The sequence below is a fragment of the Castor canadensis genome, chromosome 3 (genome assembly GCF_047511655.1).
Source record: "Castor canadensis chromosome 3, mCasCan1.hap1v2, whole genome shotgun sequence".
NCBI classification, from domain to species: Eukaryota; Metazoa; Chordata; class Mammalia; order Rodentia; family Castoridae; genus Castor; species Castor canadensis.
The window spans coordinates 41,192,448-41,214,955 of record NC_133388.1 but is presented as its reverse complement, the minus strand read 5'-3'; the positions used below and the strand labels follow the sequence as shown (position 1 = coordinate 41,214,955).

The 22,508-nt window shown below is 46.8% G+C and overlaps 1 protein-coding gene across 5 annotated transcripts in view; it reads left to right on the top strand.

Annotated features, from left to right (window-relative positions):
• The first annotated feature begins 3,930 nt into the window (after window positions 1-3,930).
• The window catches only part of Plekhg3 (pleckstrin homology and RhoGEF domain containing G3), a 42,470-nt gene continuing 23,892 nt past the window's right edge, over window positions 3,931-22,508 (top strand). The window contains exons 1-2 of one of the 5 annotated variants that reach the window (XM_074067792.1): window positions 4,063-4,202; window positions 13,031-13,191. Coding sequence is in view for 1 of the 5 variants with exons in the window: in XM_074067783.1 (XP_073923884.1) it covers window positions 19,332-19,355 (24 nt within the window). In the remaining 4 variants the exon portion in view is untranslated. Of the gene's footprint in view, window positions 4,203-4,610; window positions 4,630-13,030; window positions 13,192-19,206; window positions 19,356-22,508 lie in introns of those variants that run through there. The other 4 variants (XM_074067793.1, XM_074067796.1, XM_074067797.1 and 1 more) reach the window with 4 other exon arrangements.

The window sequence follows — 22,508 nt, the reverse complement described above, 5'->3', positions numbered from 1 at the left end:
TTTTTTTTGAGATAGGGTCCAGAACTATTTGCTGGGGGGCTGACTTTGAACCTTGTGATCCTCCTGATCTCTGCCTCCTGAGTTGCTAGGATTACAGGCGTGAGCTACCCATGCCCAGCTCATTGTGCTTTTGATTTGCATTTCCTGATGGCTAATGATGTTGGGCTTTTTTTCTTTTTTTCTTTTTTTTTTATTATTCATATGTGCATACAAGGCTTGGGTCATTTCTCCCCCGGCATTTTTTCTTATGCTTATTATAAAATCCTTAATCCGATACATCTTTTGCAAAAAAAACTTACCCCCCACTTTTGTGTTGTCTTTTTCACTTTCTTGATGTTAATTTTTTTTTGGGGGGGGTGGGGCTGGGGTTTAAACTCAAGGTTTCACACTCACCAAGCAGGTGCTCACAAAGCAGGTGCTCTACCACTTGAGCCACACCTCCAGTCCATTTTGTAAGGCAAATGTAAGCCCCAAAATGACCAGGTGGAGAGGAGTGATCTGGCCAAGAGATTCTTTATTGCCGGGTGGGAGAGGGAGGAAGCCGAGAGAGAGAGAGAGAGAGAGAGAGAGAGAGAGACAGACAGACACACACACACACACACACACACACACAGATGCTTAAATACTCCTCAGTGGGACTCAGCTTGATCTGATTGGTTAGGATCTTATGGTTCATGCTGATTGGAGGTTGGGGCAGAAGGAGGATTCAAGCTAGACTTGAGGCAGGACCATGACCCTGGAAAACAGAAGCTTAAGGGTGCAGTAAGAACCGAAATCTATCAGCGCCATTATTGCCAACACATTTTGCTCTGGTTATTTTGGAGATGAGGTCTGACCTTGAACCTGGATCCTCCAGATCTTAGCCTCCCAAGTAGCTAGGATTACAGAGGTGAGCCACCAGTGCTTGGCTTTCTTGATGGCCGTTGATACATGAAAGTTTTAAAGATTGATGGTGCCCAGTTTGTTATTTTGTTCTTTTGTTGCTTGTGGCTTACACTTTTTCTCTCCCATTTCTGGGTATCAAACCCAGGGCCTTGTGCGTGCAAGACAAGCATTCTACCACTGAACTACATCCCCAGTCAACACTTTGAGAAGCCTTACTCAAATGTGACTTGGAACTCCGAGGCTTTATTTATTTTTATGCTATTATTATTATTATTATTATTTTTGCATTACTGGGGCTTGAAGTCAGGGTCTACACCTTGAGCCACTCCAGCAGCCCTTTTTTGTGATGGGTTTTCTCCAGATAGGGGCCCGTGAACTATTTGCCCAGGCTGGCTTGGAACTGCAATTCTCCTGAATTCTGTCTCTGAGTACTCTGAGGCTTCAGAACTCAGAGCTTAGTAGTGTTTTGGGGGGATGATCTTTGGGGAGGATTTCTCCCATGTTTGGGATTTCATCCCTCTGTTGTAGCAAGCTGTGGCTCCTTCTTGTAGCTAGAGAACAGAATCTCCAGGGACCTTCCCTGTGTTTACATCCCCTCCCTCTCCTGAGGTCTACCACAATAGAGCAGCTGAAATGACAGTTTGGAAATGTCCTTTATTGTGAAAACTCAATGCCCTTTGTCTCTGGGATTTAAAATTTTCATGCAAGTGTTGGCAGTGAGGAGGGGAAGAGATGAGAGAGAAACCCTGCCACTGATTTCCATAGTGAGTCATCCTAACTCTTGGTTGTTTTGATTTTCTCACCCATAAAATGGGGAGAACACCTCCGTTTCCCCATCCTCGTGGGGGGGGGGTGCTATGAAGGCGAATTAATCTGTGTTTGTTAGGATACTGTGAGATCTTAGATTAAAGGCGTTACTGAGGTTCAAGGTATTATTATAACAATAAATGATTTAATAGCATGTTGAGGCCGGGAAGCAAGAAATGCTAGGAAGAAGACAGGCTTGGAGTGGTGGAGAGGCTGTAGCTTGGAGCACCCCCAGCCCACAGATTCTTTTTCTTGAAGGGGAGAGTATGTGATTTTTCACAAACTCTTTGGGTTATTTCATCTGGCTTCAGCATAGCTTTATTGAACGCCTCCTACGCGATTTCTGCCATAGTGAGATTACAGTCTTTTCTGGAAATAGGAGATATAAATTAAAACAGTTAGAAACAATGCAAGACTTTACAATGAATTGCTGGGTTGAGTGTAACAAGTGTCAGAAAGAAAGCAGAGAAGGAGGTGATCAAAAGCAGAGTTCTTCTATTATAACTTCCACGTCTACTGCCCACTAGTTGTTTGACCTTGCCTCAGTTTCTCCTGCTGTAACTGCAATTGTTCTTGCAAAGCACTTAGAATAATGGGTAATGCACCCTAAGCACTCAATGTGGGACCCACCTAGGCTCTCCTGGGACTGTGCTTTGGCTGATTATGTGATCACAGTAAGCTGTTCCATCTTCTGAGCCTCAGTATTCTCTCTGCAAAATGACCTCACAGTGTTTGTAAAGTGTTGCAAGCATGGTAAGCTTTCACTAAATGATAGTTATTATTGCTGTCATTAACACTGTTACCTGCCCTAGCTGAGGAGTGAGGGGTGCATTCACAAGTGGCTTTAGTGAAACCAGGGGGCTTCTCTGAGGAGGTGGTCAGGAAGGGTATGTTAGGAATCAAGTGATCAGAGAAGAAAGCAGACATAGAGGCGGAAGCTTGAGAAGCCTGAGGATGGTCTGTCCTCGGAAGGTCGCAAGGGACTGGGGCTTCTCATTTTTCTTCCCGCTGGGAGCTGTGTCCAGTGAAGCCCACGTGCCTTTCTGCAATCCCGGCTTTCACCTGCGCGGCTCGCTAGTCTGGTGCTCTGCAGGCCTAGAACAGGACCCTTCCTCCCTCAGGAATGTGGGCCCCGCTTTAGGAACCCGCCAGGCCGAGTGCCTCCTGCAGTCACAAGCGAGGACGCCCAGTTGTCTTCACCCCACCCTCCGCCAGGATCCGGTTTCAAAGTCACCTGAAAGCCATTTCCTCCCGCAACGCTCCGCCCCTCCCCTCCCGGTAAATCACCGGGAGCTGGCTTTTGCCCCGAGCAGCGATTTTTTAAAGTGTGTGTGTAATCAATGAGAGTCGTTCCTCCTTCGGGTCCCACTCAGGATTAATATCTCCCTGGCTTATTTTGGGGCAGCATCTTGTTCCCCAGGATCTTTACTGATGAATTATTACAGGTTTTTAGATTTATGGTCTTGCTCAAAATCCAGCCCATCGGTACTGAATGTCCTTGTAACCCACCTTCACCTCCCCTTCTCAAAGTTCCGGCGTTTGCGCCTTTCTCTGCGTACAGATGGAAGGTTCCGTCTCTGTTTTACAAAACTGGGGTCCTCTATTTACCCAGGTTTCTGCATCGTGTTTTTCCCACTAACAGCTCTTCGTAGGACTTCTCCCCCCCCCATACCAAATTATCAGCTTCTTTATCTCTCTCCTGCTCTTTACTCAAGTTTGGGTTTACATCTATAAAGGGCCACAGAGCCCTAGTTGCAGTGAGGAATTCGAGAAGTGCCTGACTCACAGCGGCAGAGGTGACCTGCTCCGGTAGGATCAGGATCTCTACGTCCAACCCCGACGGCTGCCTCACTTGAGACAGCCCCCTTTCCTGGGCCTGATAGTCCCAATCCGTACAGTGGAGGTGTCAGGCCTGTGACACCAGGGTGACCCCCCACCACGTGACATTGGATAGCTCAGCACATCTATAGGTTTTCGGGTAGGGCTGGCGGCAGGCGAGGCCTACACCACTGGGCCACACTCGCCGCACCTGCGGGCGTTAATCATTAGCCTTGCCGAACCTCCCCACAACCGCTGCCCTCAACTCGGGCCCCGGCTCTCAGCGCCCCAAAGGTTCCCCCGGCCCCCGCCGAGCTGCCGATTGCTGGATTCCAGCAGCGATCGAGTCTCCACCCACTGGAAAAATTCCTGGTCCGCCCCTCCCTCGTTCCCTCCCTCGCTCCCTCCCTCACTCCCTCCCTCCCGGTGCTTCCAGGGCTCGGCTCAACCCCGACTTCCTGCCGCGCGCTGGGAAGCCGCGCGCAGACTTGGGTCCCCAGAGGACGCGCTCGCAGCTTGTGGCGTCCCCGACCGTGGACACCGGCTCGCAGACCCGCTGGCAGTGGGCGGGAGCAGCCGGTAGCCTCAGCCCCTTCCGAGAGCGACTTTCAAACTCTTGCCCGCGTCGCGGCGCCACCTGGGCAGCCGAGCGCGCCGTGCCGGTCCGGAGCCAGCCGGGTGGCCACCGATCGGTGAGTATCCTTCGGTTCTTTCCTTCTCCCTCTGCCGGTGTGCAGTCGGCGAAGTGGCAGTACCTTGAGTTACGCTGGGTCCCTGCCCTCCAGGATCCCCGCTCCAGTTACTGTGGGTTGAGGACCTGGGGCCACCGTGGAAGGGCCCGGGCTGTGTTCGGGGTGACCCTCCCAGCAGAGCGCCAGAGCGCGGGAGAAGACATTTTCTGTTTTTTTAGCCCCCACCCCGGAAACAAAAGGAGCGAATGCTCCGGGTGGCTCCGCAGAGGGTCAGTTTAAAATCCGGGAAGCCCGCGAGGCTGCGCCCACCCACTCCGGGCGCGCGCCCGTGGGCGGGTCCTGGCTTGGGGCTGTGGACCTTTCTGGGGAAGGACTCGAGCCTCTGGTCCCCCGATCTCGTGAGACGCAGGCACGCAGCCTGTTCCGGGTTAGTGCCACTCGGTGCTCGCTCTTGGGAATCTCCGCTCCCTGACCAGGCGGGGTAGAGTGGGTGCCAGAAACCGGGTGTGGGGGAGCTGAAAGGAACAAGCGGCTGTCTGCCACTGACTGCTCGCCCTCACCCACTCCTGCAATATGGGTTTGGCCACTTTCACCCTACTTCCATTCCACTTTCATCCCTTTGATTTGAGAAGCCAGGATAAGATGTGCAAGCTTGAAATGTCAAGACGTTGCTTAGGTAGCTACTTTAATCTAGAACTGTTTTTGAAAACAAAAGGAAAAACAGAGAAATGGAGGCTGGAGAGATGTGGCTTTGTGGGGGGAGGTGATAAAGGGAGGTAAGAGAAATGGAGGCTGGAGAGATGTGGCTTTGTGGGGGGAGGTGATAAAGGGAGGTAAGAGTCTCATAATGGAGGTCACTCGCTGAGTTGTTGGCAGATGTAGGGGCCCGTCCGTTGTTCAGAGGTCCCCAGCAGGCGACCCGGACTGCATGACATTACAGAGAATCCTGGCCTGGGGGTTCCCGGGCTCTTCCCAGCCATGCCTCTGCACGCAGCTCAATCACATGGCCCTTGCTCAAGAAATAATAAGCAGGGAGAGTAATGACAGTCTGGAGAGGAAGAGCACAACAGCTGCCTGGCCCTTCCAGCTCCTCCTTTGCTGGACTGGGAGTGGAATCCTGCACCTCTGAACCCCAGTGGTTCCCAGCAGAAAACATAGGGAGTAAGAACCTAAAGAAGGTGAACAGTTCTCTCTTACTCTTATGCTGTAGTTCTGGGCTCATCTTGGTTAGCTGCCTCATCTTTCCTTTGTACACCTGCTGTTAACGTTATTGCTACCTTGCTGCCCTTTTCCTTCCTGGACAGCTCTTTGGCTCCCTAGGGATGGGGCCTGGATTCCGGATGAAGTAAACCCCCAGGCCAAGTCTGAGAGAGAGAGATTTGTTTAAGAGCTCCTTTGGGACTTTTCTATTGCTTTTTTTTGTGGGACCAGGGTTTGAACTCAGGGCTTGGGGCTTGCAAAGTAGGCACTCTGCTGTTTGAGCCACACCTCCAGTCCATTTTGCTGTGATTATTTTGGAGGTCTCAAGAACTTTTTGCCCATGCTCGCATTGAATTATGACCCTCCCAATCTCAGCCTTCCAAGTAACTAGGATTACAAGCGTCAGTCACCAGCGCCCACCTTCTATTGCCTTTTTATTGTAAGTGGCATGGCAGTGAGAGTTGAAGGAGCACTGAACTGACAGTCCAGCCTGAGTTTTAGTCCTGGCATTAAAGACTGATGGAGGAGTCGCTGGGGCTGGAATGCCAGTCAGATTGACCTACTCCATTTACACTTGAAGGGAGCAGGGCCCAGAGAGTGAGGTGATTTCAGCCTGGGACACTATTGGCCAGACAGGGACCAGAGCTCAGATTTCCTCACTGTCTAAGCCCTGCTTTTCTTGGACATGACCTGCCTGGCCAATTCACTTCTCTTTGCTGACTCAGTTTCCACATGAAACTTACTTGCCTGCTTTTCTTTATGGAAGGATCAAATGGAAATTTGTATGTGCAAAGTGCTCTATAAGCTCCTATTCAGCCCCCCTTTCCCCCCAAAAATGCATGGTGGGTGGAAGGGCACCTCACAGGCTTTACAGTTTACTGGCTATGTCCTATATGTGCCACAGGAGATGGTAGACAGCAGCAGCCAGTGGTGGAAGTGTAATCCCCTAGTCTGAAATATCGCAGCTCCAGTGTAAACACTGGCCTTACCAAATCCACTGCTATCCCAGGGTCACTGTGTTTACACCAGAGCAGGCCAAAGGTCATGCCCTGAGACATGGGCAGAGCTGGAGTGGAAAGGTTCTGTGTTGCAGAAGTATGGCCTGCCCACCACTTCCTTGTGAAGCTTTGGCCGCAAGCCTGGGAGGTGGGCACAGCCCTGGCTGGGCTCTGGCCAGGGAGGGTTAATCGTGAAGCTTTTCTCTTGTGTTGCGGGTGGAGGGGACTCTGGAGATTGGAGGGGGTCGCCTCTGCAGCTGCATGGAGGGCTGTCTTCAGCTTCTCATCTGTATCTCCTCTCCCTCCCCCTTCTGCCCTCCCAGGCTGCCCCCTTGGCCCAGGCCACTGCCTTGTCCCGCCTCTGTCCAGCTGCATCTCCACAGGCTTTTGTTCCAGGACTGCAGCCCGCCTGCTCCCTACTCTCCTTCCCCAGCTTCTGGAAGCCCTCAGGCTGGGGGCCTGGTAGCTGGAAATCACTACCATCTGCAAAACGCCCTAGGGCACCTAGCAGACCCTCATTTCCTCTCATCAGGTCAGACTCATCTTGGGGCCCCTAACTCATGCCTGACCAGATTCTCTCACTGTCTTTTCTCAGTCTCCTTTTCTTCCCTTTTATACATTCATGCCTCTTTGTTCTATTTTTTGTATTCATTTATTCAACAATTATTTAGCACTTACTGTGTGTAAATACTGGGCACTGGGGACACAGCAATGAATAAAATACAGTCACTGTTCAACAATCATTGGCCTCATGAAGCTGACTTCTAGTGGGAGAAGCTGACAATAAACAAGATGATTGAAATAGAGTGTTAGTGATAGCAGAGAAATATGAAAGGGAACTGTCAGGGGTGAGATGACAGTTTTGGGGGAGGGGTGGCCAGGAAAGGTTCCCGGAGGAAGAGACTTTTGAGTGATGCCCAGAGGAGGCATTTTCCTTCAGCTCTGATTTCCCTGCCTGAAACCCAGTTCAGCATCCCCCTGCAAAGACATATAGGAGCAGGGTTTGGAGTTGGACACACCTGGGTTCAAATCCCAACCTGACAGCTCTCATAAGTCCTACACCCTTGACATGAAGCTCAGCTCCTTTGAGCCTGGTTCTCACCTGTAAAGTGGAGTTAGTCATCATACCTGGCACATGTGGCATTGTGAGAATGAACAATGAGATATTGTGTGTTCAGTGCTTAGCAAAGCCTGAACTGGAGAGGTGTGCAATGAATTATTTCTCTAACCAAGTCCTGTAGGGGCAGCATGGTCTATGTCATGCCAGTGCTAAGAGCTCTGGATGAAGAGCTTTTCATGTGAGCTATTGGACAGGAGGGGGCCAAAGGCAATGAAAACAGAAGACCCAAGCAAATCCTTTCTAGCAATGAGCCTTTTCTGTCCTACCCTGGATTGCAGATGTTTGAAGATGCAGGACCCCAGATGTGTGCTGGCCCTTGCCTCTGGGTTAGATAGAATGACCTAGGGCAGCCCTGATCCTCTCTTGTGCTGGAATTCCCCCTGCTTCCAGCCAGTGGATGAATCACACCTTTGTCTTGGCCTCCCCACTTGGCCTCACAGCTATGAAGGCTGTCCCCCCCTCCTCAACATCATGTAGATAAGATTTGCTGGAGGGGAGGGGATTGAAGAGGGGCACATGGTGGGTGGGGCTGTTCCAGAAGAGCCCACAGAGGTGGCAAGAGGTTTCTGATGGAGGATCTGAGGCAACCCTGCAAAGAGCAAGGACCAGAATTAATTATTATTTTTGGTGATACTGGGATTTGGACTCAGAGCCTAGATCTTCCTAGGCAGGCGCTCTACCACTTGAGTAATGCCCACAGCCTTAGAATTAATTTTTGAGGTAGAGTCTTGCTAGCAGAGGTCCTTCTGCCTCAGCCTCCCAAGTGGCTTGGACTGTAGGTGCCCTCTACTATGCCGGGCTAGGGATTTAAGTAACAGAATGACAGATACAGTGAGAGCTTAGAGTCAGGCCTGCCTAGCTCTAAACTGCTTCCTCTCAGCTCATATGAGGCTCTTCCCCTCTCTACTAGAACCATGGCCCTGAAAAGAGTGTAATCTAAAATGCTGTTGTCAAAATTTGTGGTGAGCAGTTTCCTGGGGGCCCTGTCCTGGCTCAGGAAGTAAGTGATGGGCTGTGGAGGGTGAGGCCCAGGGATGTGGTCATCAGGCACACCACTCGCCTGATGGCTCGCTGCACACACGAGGGACAGTCGGGTCCTCCCTGTGATGAAGGAACTTTTGGAACTTGGCAGTTGGGGCAAAGCTAGATATAATTTGGCCTTACAGGAGGTTGGAAAGTGGGCACCGAACAGCCCCAAGCATGTTTGTAGTGTTGAAATCAGGAGAAAGAAAAGTAGGTAGGGTCCAACCTGTGATCAGCAGGAGACCAGTCGGAGAGGCTGGTAGCCCCTCTGAAGGTCAGCTGTCTGGGGACACAGGCTGGCCTTGCCAACCAGGTCTGGGCTGTGTTGGCTTGGTTTTGATTAGAAGCTCTCGGAGGGCAGGAGTGGTGTTTGAATACTCGTTATTCCCATATGGCATTGAGAACAATATAGTGTGATCCACAGGGCATGGCTCATGCTGGGGCCCTACCCTGAGAGTAATCCAGGCTTGATGGTCCTGTCTGCCCCAGTGTTTGTTCCACTGGGCTGGGGGAAGAAGGCAGTGGTAGGGATCAAGTCCAGCCTGGGTGGGCAAACAAAAGGAAGAGCAGAGCTTTGTACAGTTCTCAGTGGCTGGCCTTTGGGGAGGGAGCTGGATTTAAGCTCAAGGATTAGGAGGACTCCTCCTCTAATTGTGGCTGAACTCAGAACTGAATAGGGTTCTAGCAAGGTGCCATGGTGGCTGCGCATGCAGCCTTTTGCAAAATACAGTGAGGGTCCTTGAAGTTGTCTAATTATTGGTAGAATGAAGTTGAGATGTAAGAGTGAAGTCTCTTTTACTATGGTTACAGGATCCCAAGAAGAGAGGTGGGTTCTGCAGGCATTGGGTGCTCCCCAGACTCTGAGACTGTGTGTGTGTGTGTGTTAACCAGAGGCTCTTGAGCAACCTATGACAAGTACTTATTGAAAGGAAAAGGGAACCAGCATCCACACTGCTTCTGTCCATCCAGCTCATCGCTATACCCCCAGTGTCTGTTGTATGGAGGATTCCAATAACTACTTGTCAATAGGCAAAATGCTACTGTGTGATAAAGCCTTAGGAGTTAAAGCCATTTTCATGCCCCTTACAAATGGTCTATTCCTGTCAGAAAGTGGCCAAGAAATAAGATTCTAAGAGATTAACCGTGGCCAGCTGTACCTGCAGTGGGATAGGCAGCCCTGTATTCCTACAGCCTGCAAAGTGTAAGGGGACCTGGAGTCACTGGAGCCTCCTGCAGAGTTTGCCACCATGCAAGTTGGGCCCAAAGGGGGCAACAGAGTATGCTTATAGCTTTGGAGATATATCCCATAATATGTCCTGCAATATATCGTGATACTGCCTTGCAGTGACCCAGTAGCCTTACTTATTTGCATATAGCCAAGAAGGCCTCAAGTCAACCTGGGAGGGACTGAGGTTCCTACGAAATTCACACGAGCCTCCTCAGACCCTGTTTAACTTTTTCATCCAAGCTGTGTCATCCTATTTCTGAGCCCACTGCGGATAAGAAACAGCAAATGAAAGAAACCAGAACAGAGAGGGAAAATGACCACAGCCCAATAAAAAGCAGGCTAAGATCAAAACAGTAGGAAAAGCCAGTCCTAGCGGAAGAACCAGGGTCATTTGTTTAGGGGGGTGGCTTGGCACTCCTCAGGAGACCATCAGTGTGATAGAGGATGCTTTGCTGGTAATTGTGACCCTGAGTCATCAAGAAAGGGCTAAATTATGTTTCCTTGTCTCTGTTCAGAAGGCAGGGAAGTGTATAACATATTTTTAAAAGATTCCTAGTCACATTGGTCGAAAGGTGTTGATGCTTAGGTACTATCACAAATCCTCTCAATACAAAAGAAATGGTGCTACCCTCCCTTCCACATACACACACACACACACACACACACACACACACACACAAGGAAACCGAGTCTCCTCAAGGTTGGGTAATTTGTTCAAACTCACTCAGCTAACACTTGGTAGGGATGAGGTTTGAAATTCCCTCCCCTCTACCATACTGTTTTGAAACAATGCACCCTTAAAACTGGCTTTTTTATTTTTACAGTACTGGGGTTTGAACTCAGGGCCTCACACTTGCTAGGAAGGTGCTCTACCACTGACCCACCCCACCAGCACTTTTTTGTGATTTTTTTTTTTTTTTCAAAATAAGGTCTCCCAGACTATTTGCCCAGGGCTGGCTTTGAACGGAGATCCTCCTGATCTCTGGTTCTTGAGTGGCTAGGATTATAGGCGTGAGCCTTTGGTGCCAGGCAAAAAGTGTGACATTTTGGACAGCTCTCTGTCCACAGGGGATCCAGCTAGCTGGGATCTGGGTTCCAGTATGGATGGGATGGGTCCAACCTTAATTAGTTCCACCCAAGCAGATTGCCAGTTATCTAAAATGGTGCTTGCCTCAGTTGAAACAAGAATACCTTCCATGCACTTAAGCACTTATCTGCTGCCACACAGCACTTTCTGAGGCCAGAAAATGACAGGGGTTGCTGTAAACTAAACAATTCCAGACCTCTTTCTTTCCAGCAGGAGCTGTGTGCCTTTGTTTGGGTTCTGGATGCTGCTGGCACATGCTGAGCTGTGCTGTCTTGGTGCTAGTTGTTCCTGCTTAACGACCCCTACCCCACTTCCTACCACTCAGTCCAGCAAGTGCTAATTTTTCATACATACTTCTCATTTATTATAAAGATAAAATGTTACAGATGTAAGGGAAGCTTATTTTTTCTTCCCTTTTCTCTTCCTTCCCTCCCCAGAAGTAACACTTCCTAAATATGGTGTTTGATATTTTATTAGGTTTTTGTTTTATTTTAGAGTACTGGGGGGAGGTTGAACTTAGGACCTTGAACTTGCAGGCAGGCACATTACCACTGAACTGTTCTGCCAGCCCTTTTTGTGTTGCTTATTTTTGCACTAGGGTCTTATTTTATCCCCAGGCTAGCCTGGACCTTGATCCTCCTGCTTATGCTTCCCCACTTAGCGATGATGATGGGGCATCACTGTGCGCAGCTATTGGTTGAGATGGGGGTGTCATGAACTTTTTGCCCTGAGCTGGCCTCCAACCATGATCTTCCTCATTTTTGCCTCCCGACTTGCTAGTATTACAGGTGTTAGCTACCTCAAACAGCCATACATTTAGTAGTTTTAAGTAATCAATAATATTGTGTTGTTTTAATTTTTGACATATATAGGGTTGTGCTGAATATATTCTTGGACTTGTGTTCTTTTTTTATCCAGTGTTGTTTTTCAGAACTATCCATGTTGATCTGTTTAAATCTAGTCATCCTAACTGCTCCGTGGCATCTTTTGTGCAATTATATCACAGTTCCCCTGTTGCTGGGCACGTAGGTTGTTTCCATGTTCCATTACTGTAGATAATGCTGGGTTGAACGCTCACGTGTTGATCTTCTCTAGGGTGTGGGCCCACAGTGGGATCACTCGGTCATAAGGTGGGCTTTTCAAAATATTGCCCCCAAATGATTTGCAGCTTATTTGTATTCTTAGTAGAAAAATGATAGCTCCTGTTTCATGAGCATTTGAATTGTGTCTTCTAACCTGTGGATATGGAATGGTAGTTTTAAATTGTTTTAACAATTAGCACTTAGATTACAGATAAGGGTGAGTACTTGTGTATCTGTTTTTGCCTTCTATGTTAAGAAAAAAATTAACCAGGTCATACATCCATGTGATTCATACTGTATAACGGAGTTCTGTGAAGTCCCCCAGTTCTTTCCCCTAGTCACCTAGCTCCCATCTGATCCGTGTCACAGGCTTGTATCCTTTCTCAGAGGCAATTCTGTCTTTTGTGGATTCTTAACTGTCATTGTCTTTTTCTTACTGACTTCTAGGAGTTAATACACACGTGTGTGTGTGTGTGCACACGTGCGTGTATATATGTCTTAAATAATGAATACTTTGTAGGTTATATACATTATATATCTGTGAATTGTCTTAACATTATTAAAAATAATGTTTTGTTTTGTTTGTTTTTTATGATGGGATCTTGCTGTGCAGCCCAGGCAGGCCTCTAACTCTTGATCCTCCTGCCTCAGCCTCCTAACTGGTAGAATTATAGGTATGCCCTACTTTGCCCCACTGGGAAGTTTTAATTTTAATGTTGCCAGATTTACCAATCTTTTGTTTCTACTTTGTGTCTTATTCAAAAAATTCTTTCTGGACGAGGGGGTGTAGCTCAGTGGTAGAGTGCTTGCCTAACATGTGCCACCAAAGGAAAAAGAAGAAGAAGAAGGGGCTAGAGGAATGGCTCATGCAGTAGAGTGCCTGCCTAGCAAGCGTGAAGCCCTGAGTTCAAACCCCAGTACCACCAAAAGAAAAACAAAACTAAAAAAATCAAAAAGAAAGAAATCCTTTCTTGCTCTGATTTTATAAATATACATGTTAATATATTTTCTTTTAGCTATATTGTTACATATTTAAAATGTAATAGCCCATGAATTTTTTTATAAATTTCAGTGTTTCTCCCACACTTAGGTTTTAATTCATCTGGAGTGTGTGCTTCTATCTGATGCTGGTTTCCAGCCTGGCTATATATGGGGCCTCACTAGGAGCTGATACCCAAGCCTCACTTCTGATCATACCAAGAGAATAAAAGCATCTGGATGTGAGGCCCAGGCCTGGATGAAGCGCCCCAGGTAGGTTTTCTTTTTTGGCTTCATGCTTACTAGGCAGGCACTCTTATAGCTTGAGTCACTTTGCTAGCCCCCCCACGTAGGTTTTCTGTGTAGCCATGGTTCTATGTAGCCATGGTTGAGAACCACTCAACTGATGAGACTGATTTTATTTTTTCCAGAAGAATAGCCAATTTTTCCAGCCTTGGTTTTTCAGTGGTCCATACTTTTCCTACTAATTTGTCTTAAAAATATTTTTCTTTTGCGGGGTGCCAGCGGCTCATATCTGTAATCCTAGCTACTTGGAAGGCAGAGATCAGGAGAATTGAGGTTTGAAGCCAGCCTGGGCAAATAGTTCTCAAGACTCTATCTCAAAAATATCCAATTAAAAAAAAAAAAGGGTTGCCAGAATTGCTCAGCTGGTAGATCACCTGCCTAGCCAGCCATGAGGCCCTGAGTTCAAACCCTAGTACTACCAAGAAATTTTTTTCCTTTTGTTCTATGTAGCTTCATTGAAATATATTTCACATATCTTTAAATTCACTCACACACAGTAGAGTAAATTCACAGAGTTTTTCAACCATCACTGCTACCTAAAGAAATTCTGTAACCGTTAGCAGTCATTTTCCCCAGCCTTCAGCCCTAGGCAACACTAATGTCCTTCCTGTCTCAAGATTTTCCTATTCTGGACATTTCCTATAACTGGATTCATACTATGTGGTCCTTTGTAACTGACTGCTTTCACTTAGTCTAATGTTTATCTGTATTGTAGAAAGTACTTCAGTTTTTAATTGCTGATTAATATTGCTGATTAATATTCGTTTGGGCATATTATACTCTGTTCACATATTCATGTATCAAAGGGCATTGGATTGTTTCCACTTTCATGACTATGCACGTTTTTGTGTGGACATATATTTTTAATTCTCCTGGTTACACACCTAAGAGTAGACTCGCTAGATCATATCATGTGGTAGCTCTGTGTTTAACTTTTTGAGGAGCTGCTGAATTCTATTGTGCCTTCCCACAGTAGTTGGCTTTTTACCACTGTGACAAATACCTGAGAGAAACAATTTAAAAGAAGAGAAGATTTATTTTGGCTTGTGGTTTCAGTCCGTGGTGGGCTGGTTTCATTGCTTTGGGCCTGTGATAAGGTAGAGTCTTATACCGAAAGGGCAAGATAGAACAGAGGTACTCACCTCTTGGTGGCCCGGAAGCAGAGATAGGGAACAGGAAGAGGCCAGGGACACCATACACTTCAAAGGTACGGCCCTAGTCACCTATGTCCTCCAGCCAGACTCCACTGACCAGTTTCTAGTACCTCCCAAAATAACACCACCAGCTGGGGACCAAGCCTTCAGCACCTGAGTCTATAGGGGACATTTCAGATACCATTTTTTTTTTGGCAGGTACTGGGGTTTGAACTCAGGGCCTCGTGCTTGCTAGGTAGGTACTCTATCACATGACCCACTCTACCAGCCCTATAAGGGACATTTCATATTCAAACCATAACACTAACAATGTACAAGGGCTTTATTTCACCAAGTTCTTGCCAACACTTGTTATCGTCCATCATTTTGACTGTTGTCATCTCGTGGCTATGGAGTAGCACTAACTGGTTTTGATTTGCATTTCCTTAATGACTAATCACGTCGAGTAGCTCTTCATGTGCTTATCGGCCATTTCCATTTCTATATCTTTGGAGAAGTTTATTCAAATCCTCCCCCCCAACCTTTTTTTTTTTTTTTAATACTGGGTTTGAATTCAGGGCCTTGCACTTGCTAGGCAGGCTCTCTACCACTTGAGCTACACTCCCAGCCCTATTTTGCTTTGGCTATTTTGAGGATAATGGTTTCACTTTTTGCCTGGGGCTGACCTTGGACAGACATGCACCACCATGCCCAGCTTATCGGTTGAGATGGGTTCTCCCTAACTTTTTGCCCGCATTGGCCTTGAACTGTGATCCTTCTGATTTCTAGCTCCCAAGTGGCTGGAATTATAAGCTAGAGATACCATGTCTAGCTTTGACCATTTTTAATTTGGGCTGTTGATCTTTTTATTGTTGTAAGTGTTCTTAATATATCTGGATATAAGTCTTTTGTCAAATATATCACTTACATGTACTTTTTCTCATTCTCTGATTTGTCTTTTTACTTTTGTAAGCCCATTGAAACAGAAAAGCTTTTTAAAAATTAATTAATTAATCTTCTTTTATTTATATGTGCATACAATATTTGGGTCATTTCTCCTCTCTTCGAAAAGCTTTATTTTTGATGGAGTCCAATTTATCTTTTTTATTTTTGTGTACTTTTGTTATTATACGTAAGAAACTATTGCTCACCCAAAGATTTACTTGTATCTTTTCTTCTGCGAGTTTTATAGTTTAAGCTTTTATATTAAGGTCTATGATCCATTTTGACTTTTTGTGTGTGGTGTGAGATGGTTATGTGAATTCATTTTTTTCCTTGCATGTGACTATCCAGTTGTCCTGGCACCATTTATTGAAAAGGCTATTCTTTCCCTGTTGAATTGTCTTGACCCCTTGTTGAAAATCAGTTGACTGTAAATGTAAAGTTCGTTTCTGAACTCTCAGGTCTTTTCCATTGATCCGTATGTCTGTTCTTATGCTGGTACAGCACAGCCTTGTAACTGTAGCTTTGTAGTAGGTTTTGCAATTGGGGAGTGAGTATATATGTCCTCCGACTTTGTTCTTTTTCAAGATTGTTTTGGCTATTCTATGCCTTTTTTCCATATGAGTTTTAGAATTAGCTTGTCAGTTTCTGCAAAAAGCCAGCTAGGATTTTGATAGGCAGAGATGGTGCCAAATCTATAGACCAATTTGTCAAGTATTGCCATCAATAGCAATTGTAAATGTTCCACTGTGGATAGAATATGGAATGACTGTCCATTCATTTAGTGTTTTGTAATTTCTTTCAACAATGTTTTGTGGTTTTTAGTGTATAAGTCTTATGTTCCTCCCTCTCTCCCTTCTTCTTTCCCTCCCTCCCTTCCTTCTTGAGTGTTTTTATTATGGGAACATGTTGGCTTTTGTTAGCTGGCTCTGTTGAGATAATAGATAGTTTTTGTACTTTATTATCTTGAATTCAAAAATCATTTGAGTTTTGGATGCTAACACCATCTTGCATTTCCAGAATAAATCCTATTTGGTCACATTGTATATTCCTTTGCATATGTGGCTGTATTTAGTTTATTAGTATTTTGTAGAGAGTTCTTATTTCTGTATTCATAAAGGATATTGGGATTTAGCTTTATTTTCTGTGATGTCTTGCCTGGGCTTGATAGTAGGGGTAGCACTGGATTCAGAGTGGGTTGGGAAGTGTTACCTCTTCTCCTATTTTTTGGAAGAGTTTGTGAAGAATTGGTATTAATTCTTTAAATATTTGGCAGCATTCACCAGTAAGGCCACCTAATTCAGGACTTTTCTTTATTGGAAATTTAAAAAATCCCTAGTTCAATCTCTTTATTAGTTGTCTCTTCAGATTTTCTGGCTCTTCCTGAGTCTGTGGTTTGCATCATTCTAATAATTTATCATGTTCATTGGCATATATTGTTCATGGTATTCCTGTAGTCCTTTTTTGTATTCTGCATTTATCTCACAATGTTGTTGGAGTGTGCCTTAAGTCTAAGGACTAATGTCTATTTTCAGTTCTGGAAAACGCATATACATTATCTCTCTGAATTTGCTTCTTCTCCATTCTTTTCTTCTTATAAAACTGTGGGCCTCTAAGTCTCTTAATGTTCATATTTTCTAATCCTATGTCTTCGTACTAAATTCAGGATGACTTCCTCAGTTCATTTTTCATTTCACTAATTTTCTCTTTAGCTGTATGTAATTTCTATTCAACCTAACTGTTGGTTTTAAATTACATCATCATATGTTTCATTCCATTCTTTCTAAATGGTCTGTTCCTTTCCTCCCACACTATCTTGTTTATTAAGTTCTTTATTCATTGATTTTTTTAAAGGCATTTTAAAGACTCATTTAAAAAATCTTATTTTTTACTGTTTACATGTCAGTTTATTACATCCTCTGACTTCCTTATGATGATTTACTTTCTCATGTGATTTGTATTTTTTACACTGAGCTTCTCTTCATTGGCTACCAAGAGTGGGATGCTTAAAAACAAGATGTTTAGCTGGGCACCGGTGGTTCATGCCTGTAATCCTAGCTACTCAGGAGACAGAGATCAGGAGGATCATGGTTCAAGGCCAGCCTGGGCAAAATAGTTCATGAGACCCCTATCTTGATAAAACTCATAAAAAAGGGCTAGTGGAGTGGCACAAGCAGTAAGAGTGCCTGCCTAAAGTGTGAGGCCCTGAGTTCAAATGCCAGTGCCACCAAAATAAAAAAAAACAAAAACCCAAGATATTTTGGAAGTCTGCACTTACTGGTGACGATACCTAGGTTTGTCATGAGTGTGAGTGGACTGTTGAAGTGGGATAGAGGAAAAGATTGGAAGGCTCTTCCTAAAAATCTTTGCTTATCTAGCTGCTTCTGATCAAGAGTTACCTCCTCTGAGCTGGGAGTGTGGCTTAAGTGGTAGAATGCCTACCTAAGCCAGCAGTAGAGCACTTGCCTAGCAAAGGGAAAAAAAAGTCATCTCCTCTCTATCTCCAGTTACACACTGCTTACCCTGCTATATCTTCATAGTACTTTGCACTATCCAGAAGTATATGAATTTGTTTACCATTTGTGGCTGCCTCCCCCGCTGGCCTGTAAGGTCTTTGAGAGCAGGGATTCTTCTTACTCGGTGCTATGCCAAATGGTTATACTGTCTAATAAATATGAGTGAGTTTTCATGCAGGAGGTCTTCTCAGCCCTGATTTTGCAGCTTTACCTGTGCCGAGTATGGCCGGGCAGCAGAGAGAGGTGAACAGCTTCCCAGACCTCTGCCATCCACCCTGTGTACTTCAGCTTTCTTCTGGCGTGTGTTTACACAGCTGCCAAAATTTCTAGAAGGAGTTTGAGTGCAAGAAGACCTGGGGGAAAAAGGGCACGAAACCCCAGAAGAGCTGGGCCTTACCTCTCTGAGGTTGTAAGTAGGTAACAGTGACAGAGTGTAGACAAAACTACCCCTGTGGTGAGAGTGTACCAGTCAGTGCACTGACCCTCATTTGTCATCTTCTGGCCTCACAAGTAGTTTCTGGAAGCATTTACAGGTGAGCTATGAATTCCTAGGTGACTCCATTTTGGCCTCATTCTGAGATTGCCCCACAGTGTGGGAACTTGTGAGCAAAGTGTGAATTTGTAAAAGGGCAAAACATGCCTCAGGACATTCCCATGAGGGGGGCTGAGGGATGACGCCTTTAAATTCTTCTTTGGCTCCATCTCTTGGGCCCCATGGTGGGTGAGATTATGAATGGTGCAGAGCATCATGGGACCCTGGATTCCAGCAAACCCTAGCTCCTCACTTCACTAGCCGGGTGACCCTGGGTGAGTGAGTGTTGGGACATTTCCTAGAGAATGTGTTAGCTCAGTGTCTAATATACCCTGATAAATGTTGGCTGAGATTATTTCAGTGCAACATCTTGGGAGCCACTTGTGCCTCAGTTTTCCTGATCTGTAAAACAGGGGTAATACCTGCTACTCACCTGCCCCTCCCTCTGCTTGCTGCTGTGAGGATAGAAGGGTTAATACCCTTGGGCTTTGAGGGCCTGGGTGGGGGAGGCGTCCCATAAATGGAGCATTGTTGTGCTATGAATGATCTGGCTTTGTTTGAGTCTTCAGCATTTGACTTCCTGCATTTAGTGTCCCATGTGCTTAATAGCTGGCGGTATTTGTGAGTGCTCACGCCTGGTGCTCACCTCTGGGACTGTGGCCTGGGATCTCACCCAGCAGGGACCTGCTGAGTTTGGTGGGAAGGTACATGTCTGAGCTGCCCACCTCCCCCTCCCAGCAATCAGGAATGAGAGAAATGCAGAAGTGTGACCCACACGCGGAATTGCCTCTGAATGGGACTTTATTGAAGAGGTTTCCCAGGAGGCGGGCGCTTTAATTCCCCAGGCTGTTGGTGGCAGCTCACTGCTTGCTGCTCACCCTGTGCCTGTTAACTGCTGGGCTGCCGGTTCTGGTTCTGCTTCTCTGGGGAGAATGCAGCTTCCCTGCTCCCCTCCACCCTCTTGGTGCTCCCGTTGGTGCTTGGATGGGAGCCCTTCTGAGGAAAGCGGTAGGTACCCGCTGGGACCTCGGGGGTGTCACTGTCAATTCTGGGCCTCCAAGCCTTGCCTAACAAACCCCGGAAAACCTGACCAGCCACAGGTGTGGGGCATGATATAGGTTTCTCCCTTGGGAGTTCAAAAACTGAGGGTCCCACCTGATGCTGGTGTAAGAGAGCCACTCCTTTCCGCCCTGCTCTGGCTGGTTCCAGTGGGTCTGTCCCTGTGGCTCTTAACAGTCAGACCGTCCTGTGTCCCCTCTGAGGGGACTGCAGGTACCATGCTGGGGAGCTTCAGACACTTTCCTTGTCTTGAGCATTCACTGTTGGTAGTTAGAGAAAGGTCTGGAGGGACCCAGCTCAGGGTCCTGCACACGCATGCACGCACACACACACACACACAAAAGCAGAGTTAATCTCCCATGGCCACACACACACACACACACACACACAAAAAACACACACACACACACACACACACACACACAGAGTTAATCTCCCATGGCTTCCTGAAGCTGCCTTTTCCCAGAATCCACAGGGGGTGGTTGTTTTGGATCAAATCAAGTGATGGCTGGTAGAGCAGGTGAAGGGAGGTTCTCCCCAACCCTGCTGGGTGCTGGGCCACCATTTCTGTAGCGCTGGGCAGCTGGCTCAGGGAGCAGGTTGTTGCTTTGGCTTGGCAAGTCCTCTCACCTCTGAATTAAGGCTGCACTTCCCCCCCCCCCCCCGGGAAGACTGCTGCCCAGGCTGTGACTCTTTATGCTGTGTGTGCCTCAGAATCTGGTTTGGTGACAGCTGCCCTATCTGTCCAAATTCTGATCTTTGTGTGCTCTCAGCTGTGGGAGAAAGCTCCGCTCCATGGGGAACTGGTTGGATGAGTTTCTTAGGTCTCTCTGGTTGAGGCCCCTTAATTGGGGTGGCAAGGGATGTGGGGGATGGGTAGGTGCTGTGGGTAGAGGGGGCCTCCTGGGCTCTGCAGGCTAGGGATCCACCCAGGGACGCCCTGTATCTGAAGGGCTGGCTGCCTTTGAGGATTTACACTTGTGTGTGAACCTGGAAAATCTGCCTTGGACAATCCACTCTTAGGCCCCAGGTGAGAGTCCAGGGATGAGGAAGGTCGGGGGTGGTTCAGCCACCTGCAGTACAGGAAGGGGACCTTTACAGATACATTCTTTTCTGGATCTGGAGGCCCATGCCTCCAGAACTGGGAAGGGAGCCATTTTTGGGGGAAGCTACCCTCCTGGCAACCTCACCCCCCCACTTTGACAATCCAGGGGAAGGAAAGAGAGCACTGGGTGAGGAAAACCCCTCAAGTGGGAGGATAATAGGAATCCCTCTTCCAGGTCGGTGAGAGCTACTGACCTGCAAATCCAGCAGGCAGTTCCTGAGAAGCTCAGTTCACTAGAGTAGGTGGTCTCTTTCCGGCCTTTAGAAGAATCTAATACATGCGTACCTTCCCTCTGCACGTGGGTTGGATAGAGTTCATTCTTCTTTCTATTCCCTAGGGCTCTCTCCTTCCTAGAAATGTTTTGTGAACAGTCAGCACCTTTGGACCTCTGCATTCTTTTCAAACTCTCTTTGGCCCTACGGACACCTGTAGCCACAGCCTCATATCTTGCTTTGTACCTTTTTAGGGTGCAGTCTCACCTCCCACCTCACAGAGTCTCTTTCTGCCTGGATTAGTATCATTTTTCTAGACTTGCCTTGGCTATGTCCTTTCCCACAAAGCCATGCCATTCCCTCCAAATCTGTCCTCTGCCTGCCTTCCAGCCTGGCCTCTTTCTGCTAATACTCAGGTCTTGGACCATCTGGGTAGTTTTGGGACCCTGCTTCCCCATATATTGCTTGCTTGGCATCAGATGCTCTCAGCTCTCTTTTTCACCTGGCTTACTCATCATTTGTGACTCAGCTAGAATGTCACCTCCTTCTGCAAAGCTTGCTGGTCCCCCAGGTATACTTGCACTCCTCCTGCTAGCTTATTCACACTTCTGTACAGCACTCAATGCTTTGTTCTGTGGATAATCTGTTTGCATAGTTGTTTTTCCTTCTAGAGTTCAAGTTCTTCAAAGACAGGGACAATGTGTCTTTCATTTCAGTGTCCCCAGGGCCTAGCATCATGCTCAGAAAGTATGGAATGAATTCCCAAACTGGAGGCAGTGTAGAGCTCCCATATCTCTTGGGACACCACTCTTTGGATTTTTATTTTCTTTTGTTTTTGCGGTGGTGGGGCTCAAACCCAGGGCCTCAGATATGGAAGGTGAGCACTCTACCACTGAGTCATCCCCCAGCCCACGACACCACTCTCTACCTCCTTTTGTTATTGATGCACTTGTCTTGTTTCTCCTAACAGAATATGAGCTCCTGGGAGTGGGAGCTATGTGTAACTCATGGTTGTCACGTGATGTTATTGTGCAAAGTAGGTGCTTGATAAATACATGTTGTGCGATGGGTCCTGATGCTCACAACTTAGGTAGGAGGGGCAACTAGTGCTTTTTCCAAATGAGAGAGTAGGCATCAGGGCTTGCCCATCTGTAGGATGCAGGAGCAGAGCTAGGGCTCCATTAGAGGAGTGCTGGTGGGAACCCCCCAGGCGCTCCCATACACATTCTTTGACTTTTTCCCTATTTGATGTTCCTTGTGATTTAGGAAACTAGTGAACACCAGGGCCCTTCCCGATTCCTTGCTGCTCTGTCTCATGCCCTGGCTCTTTCGGATGTCTACACTGCAGCTGGAGGACCAGTGTTCTCCAAGCACCAGTGGTAAGGAGGTCCTTGGTCAAGAATCATTATCAAGGATGATTTTTGTTGGTCATTTTATTGAACGCCATCTCACCCTGTGGAATGCTTAGGAATGTGCCCTGCCTGTGATAGCAGAGAGATTCTGACTCATTTCTGTTGTGTATGGGTGTCAGGTTATTTTTCCTCTCCAGCTGAATTTCTCTGTATTTGCCCTTATAAGATCATGGTCTGAATCAATGGGAGAGTTCTAGAGGTTGGTGGGAAAGGGGTAGGTCATACTAATTCACCTATAGTGTTAGGATATGGGTAATAAAAATTTGGGTACAAACCAGAAAAATCTCTTGTCCTGGTGGTTATGGAATAAATAAAAGATTTGTCTGTCATCAACATCAGAGTCCCCATTATTATTATTATTTTTTTTGCAGTA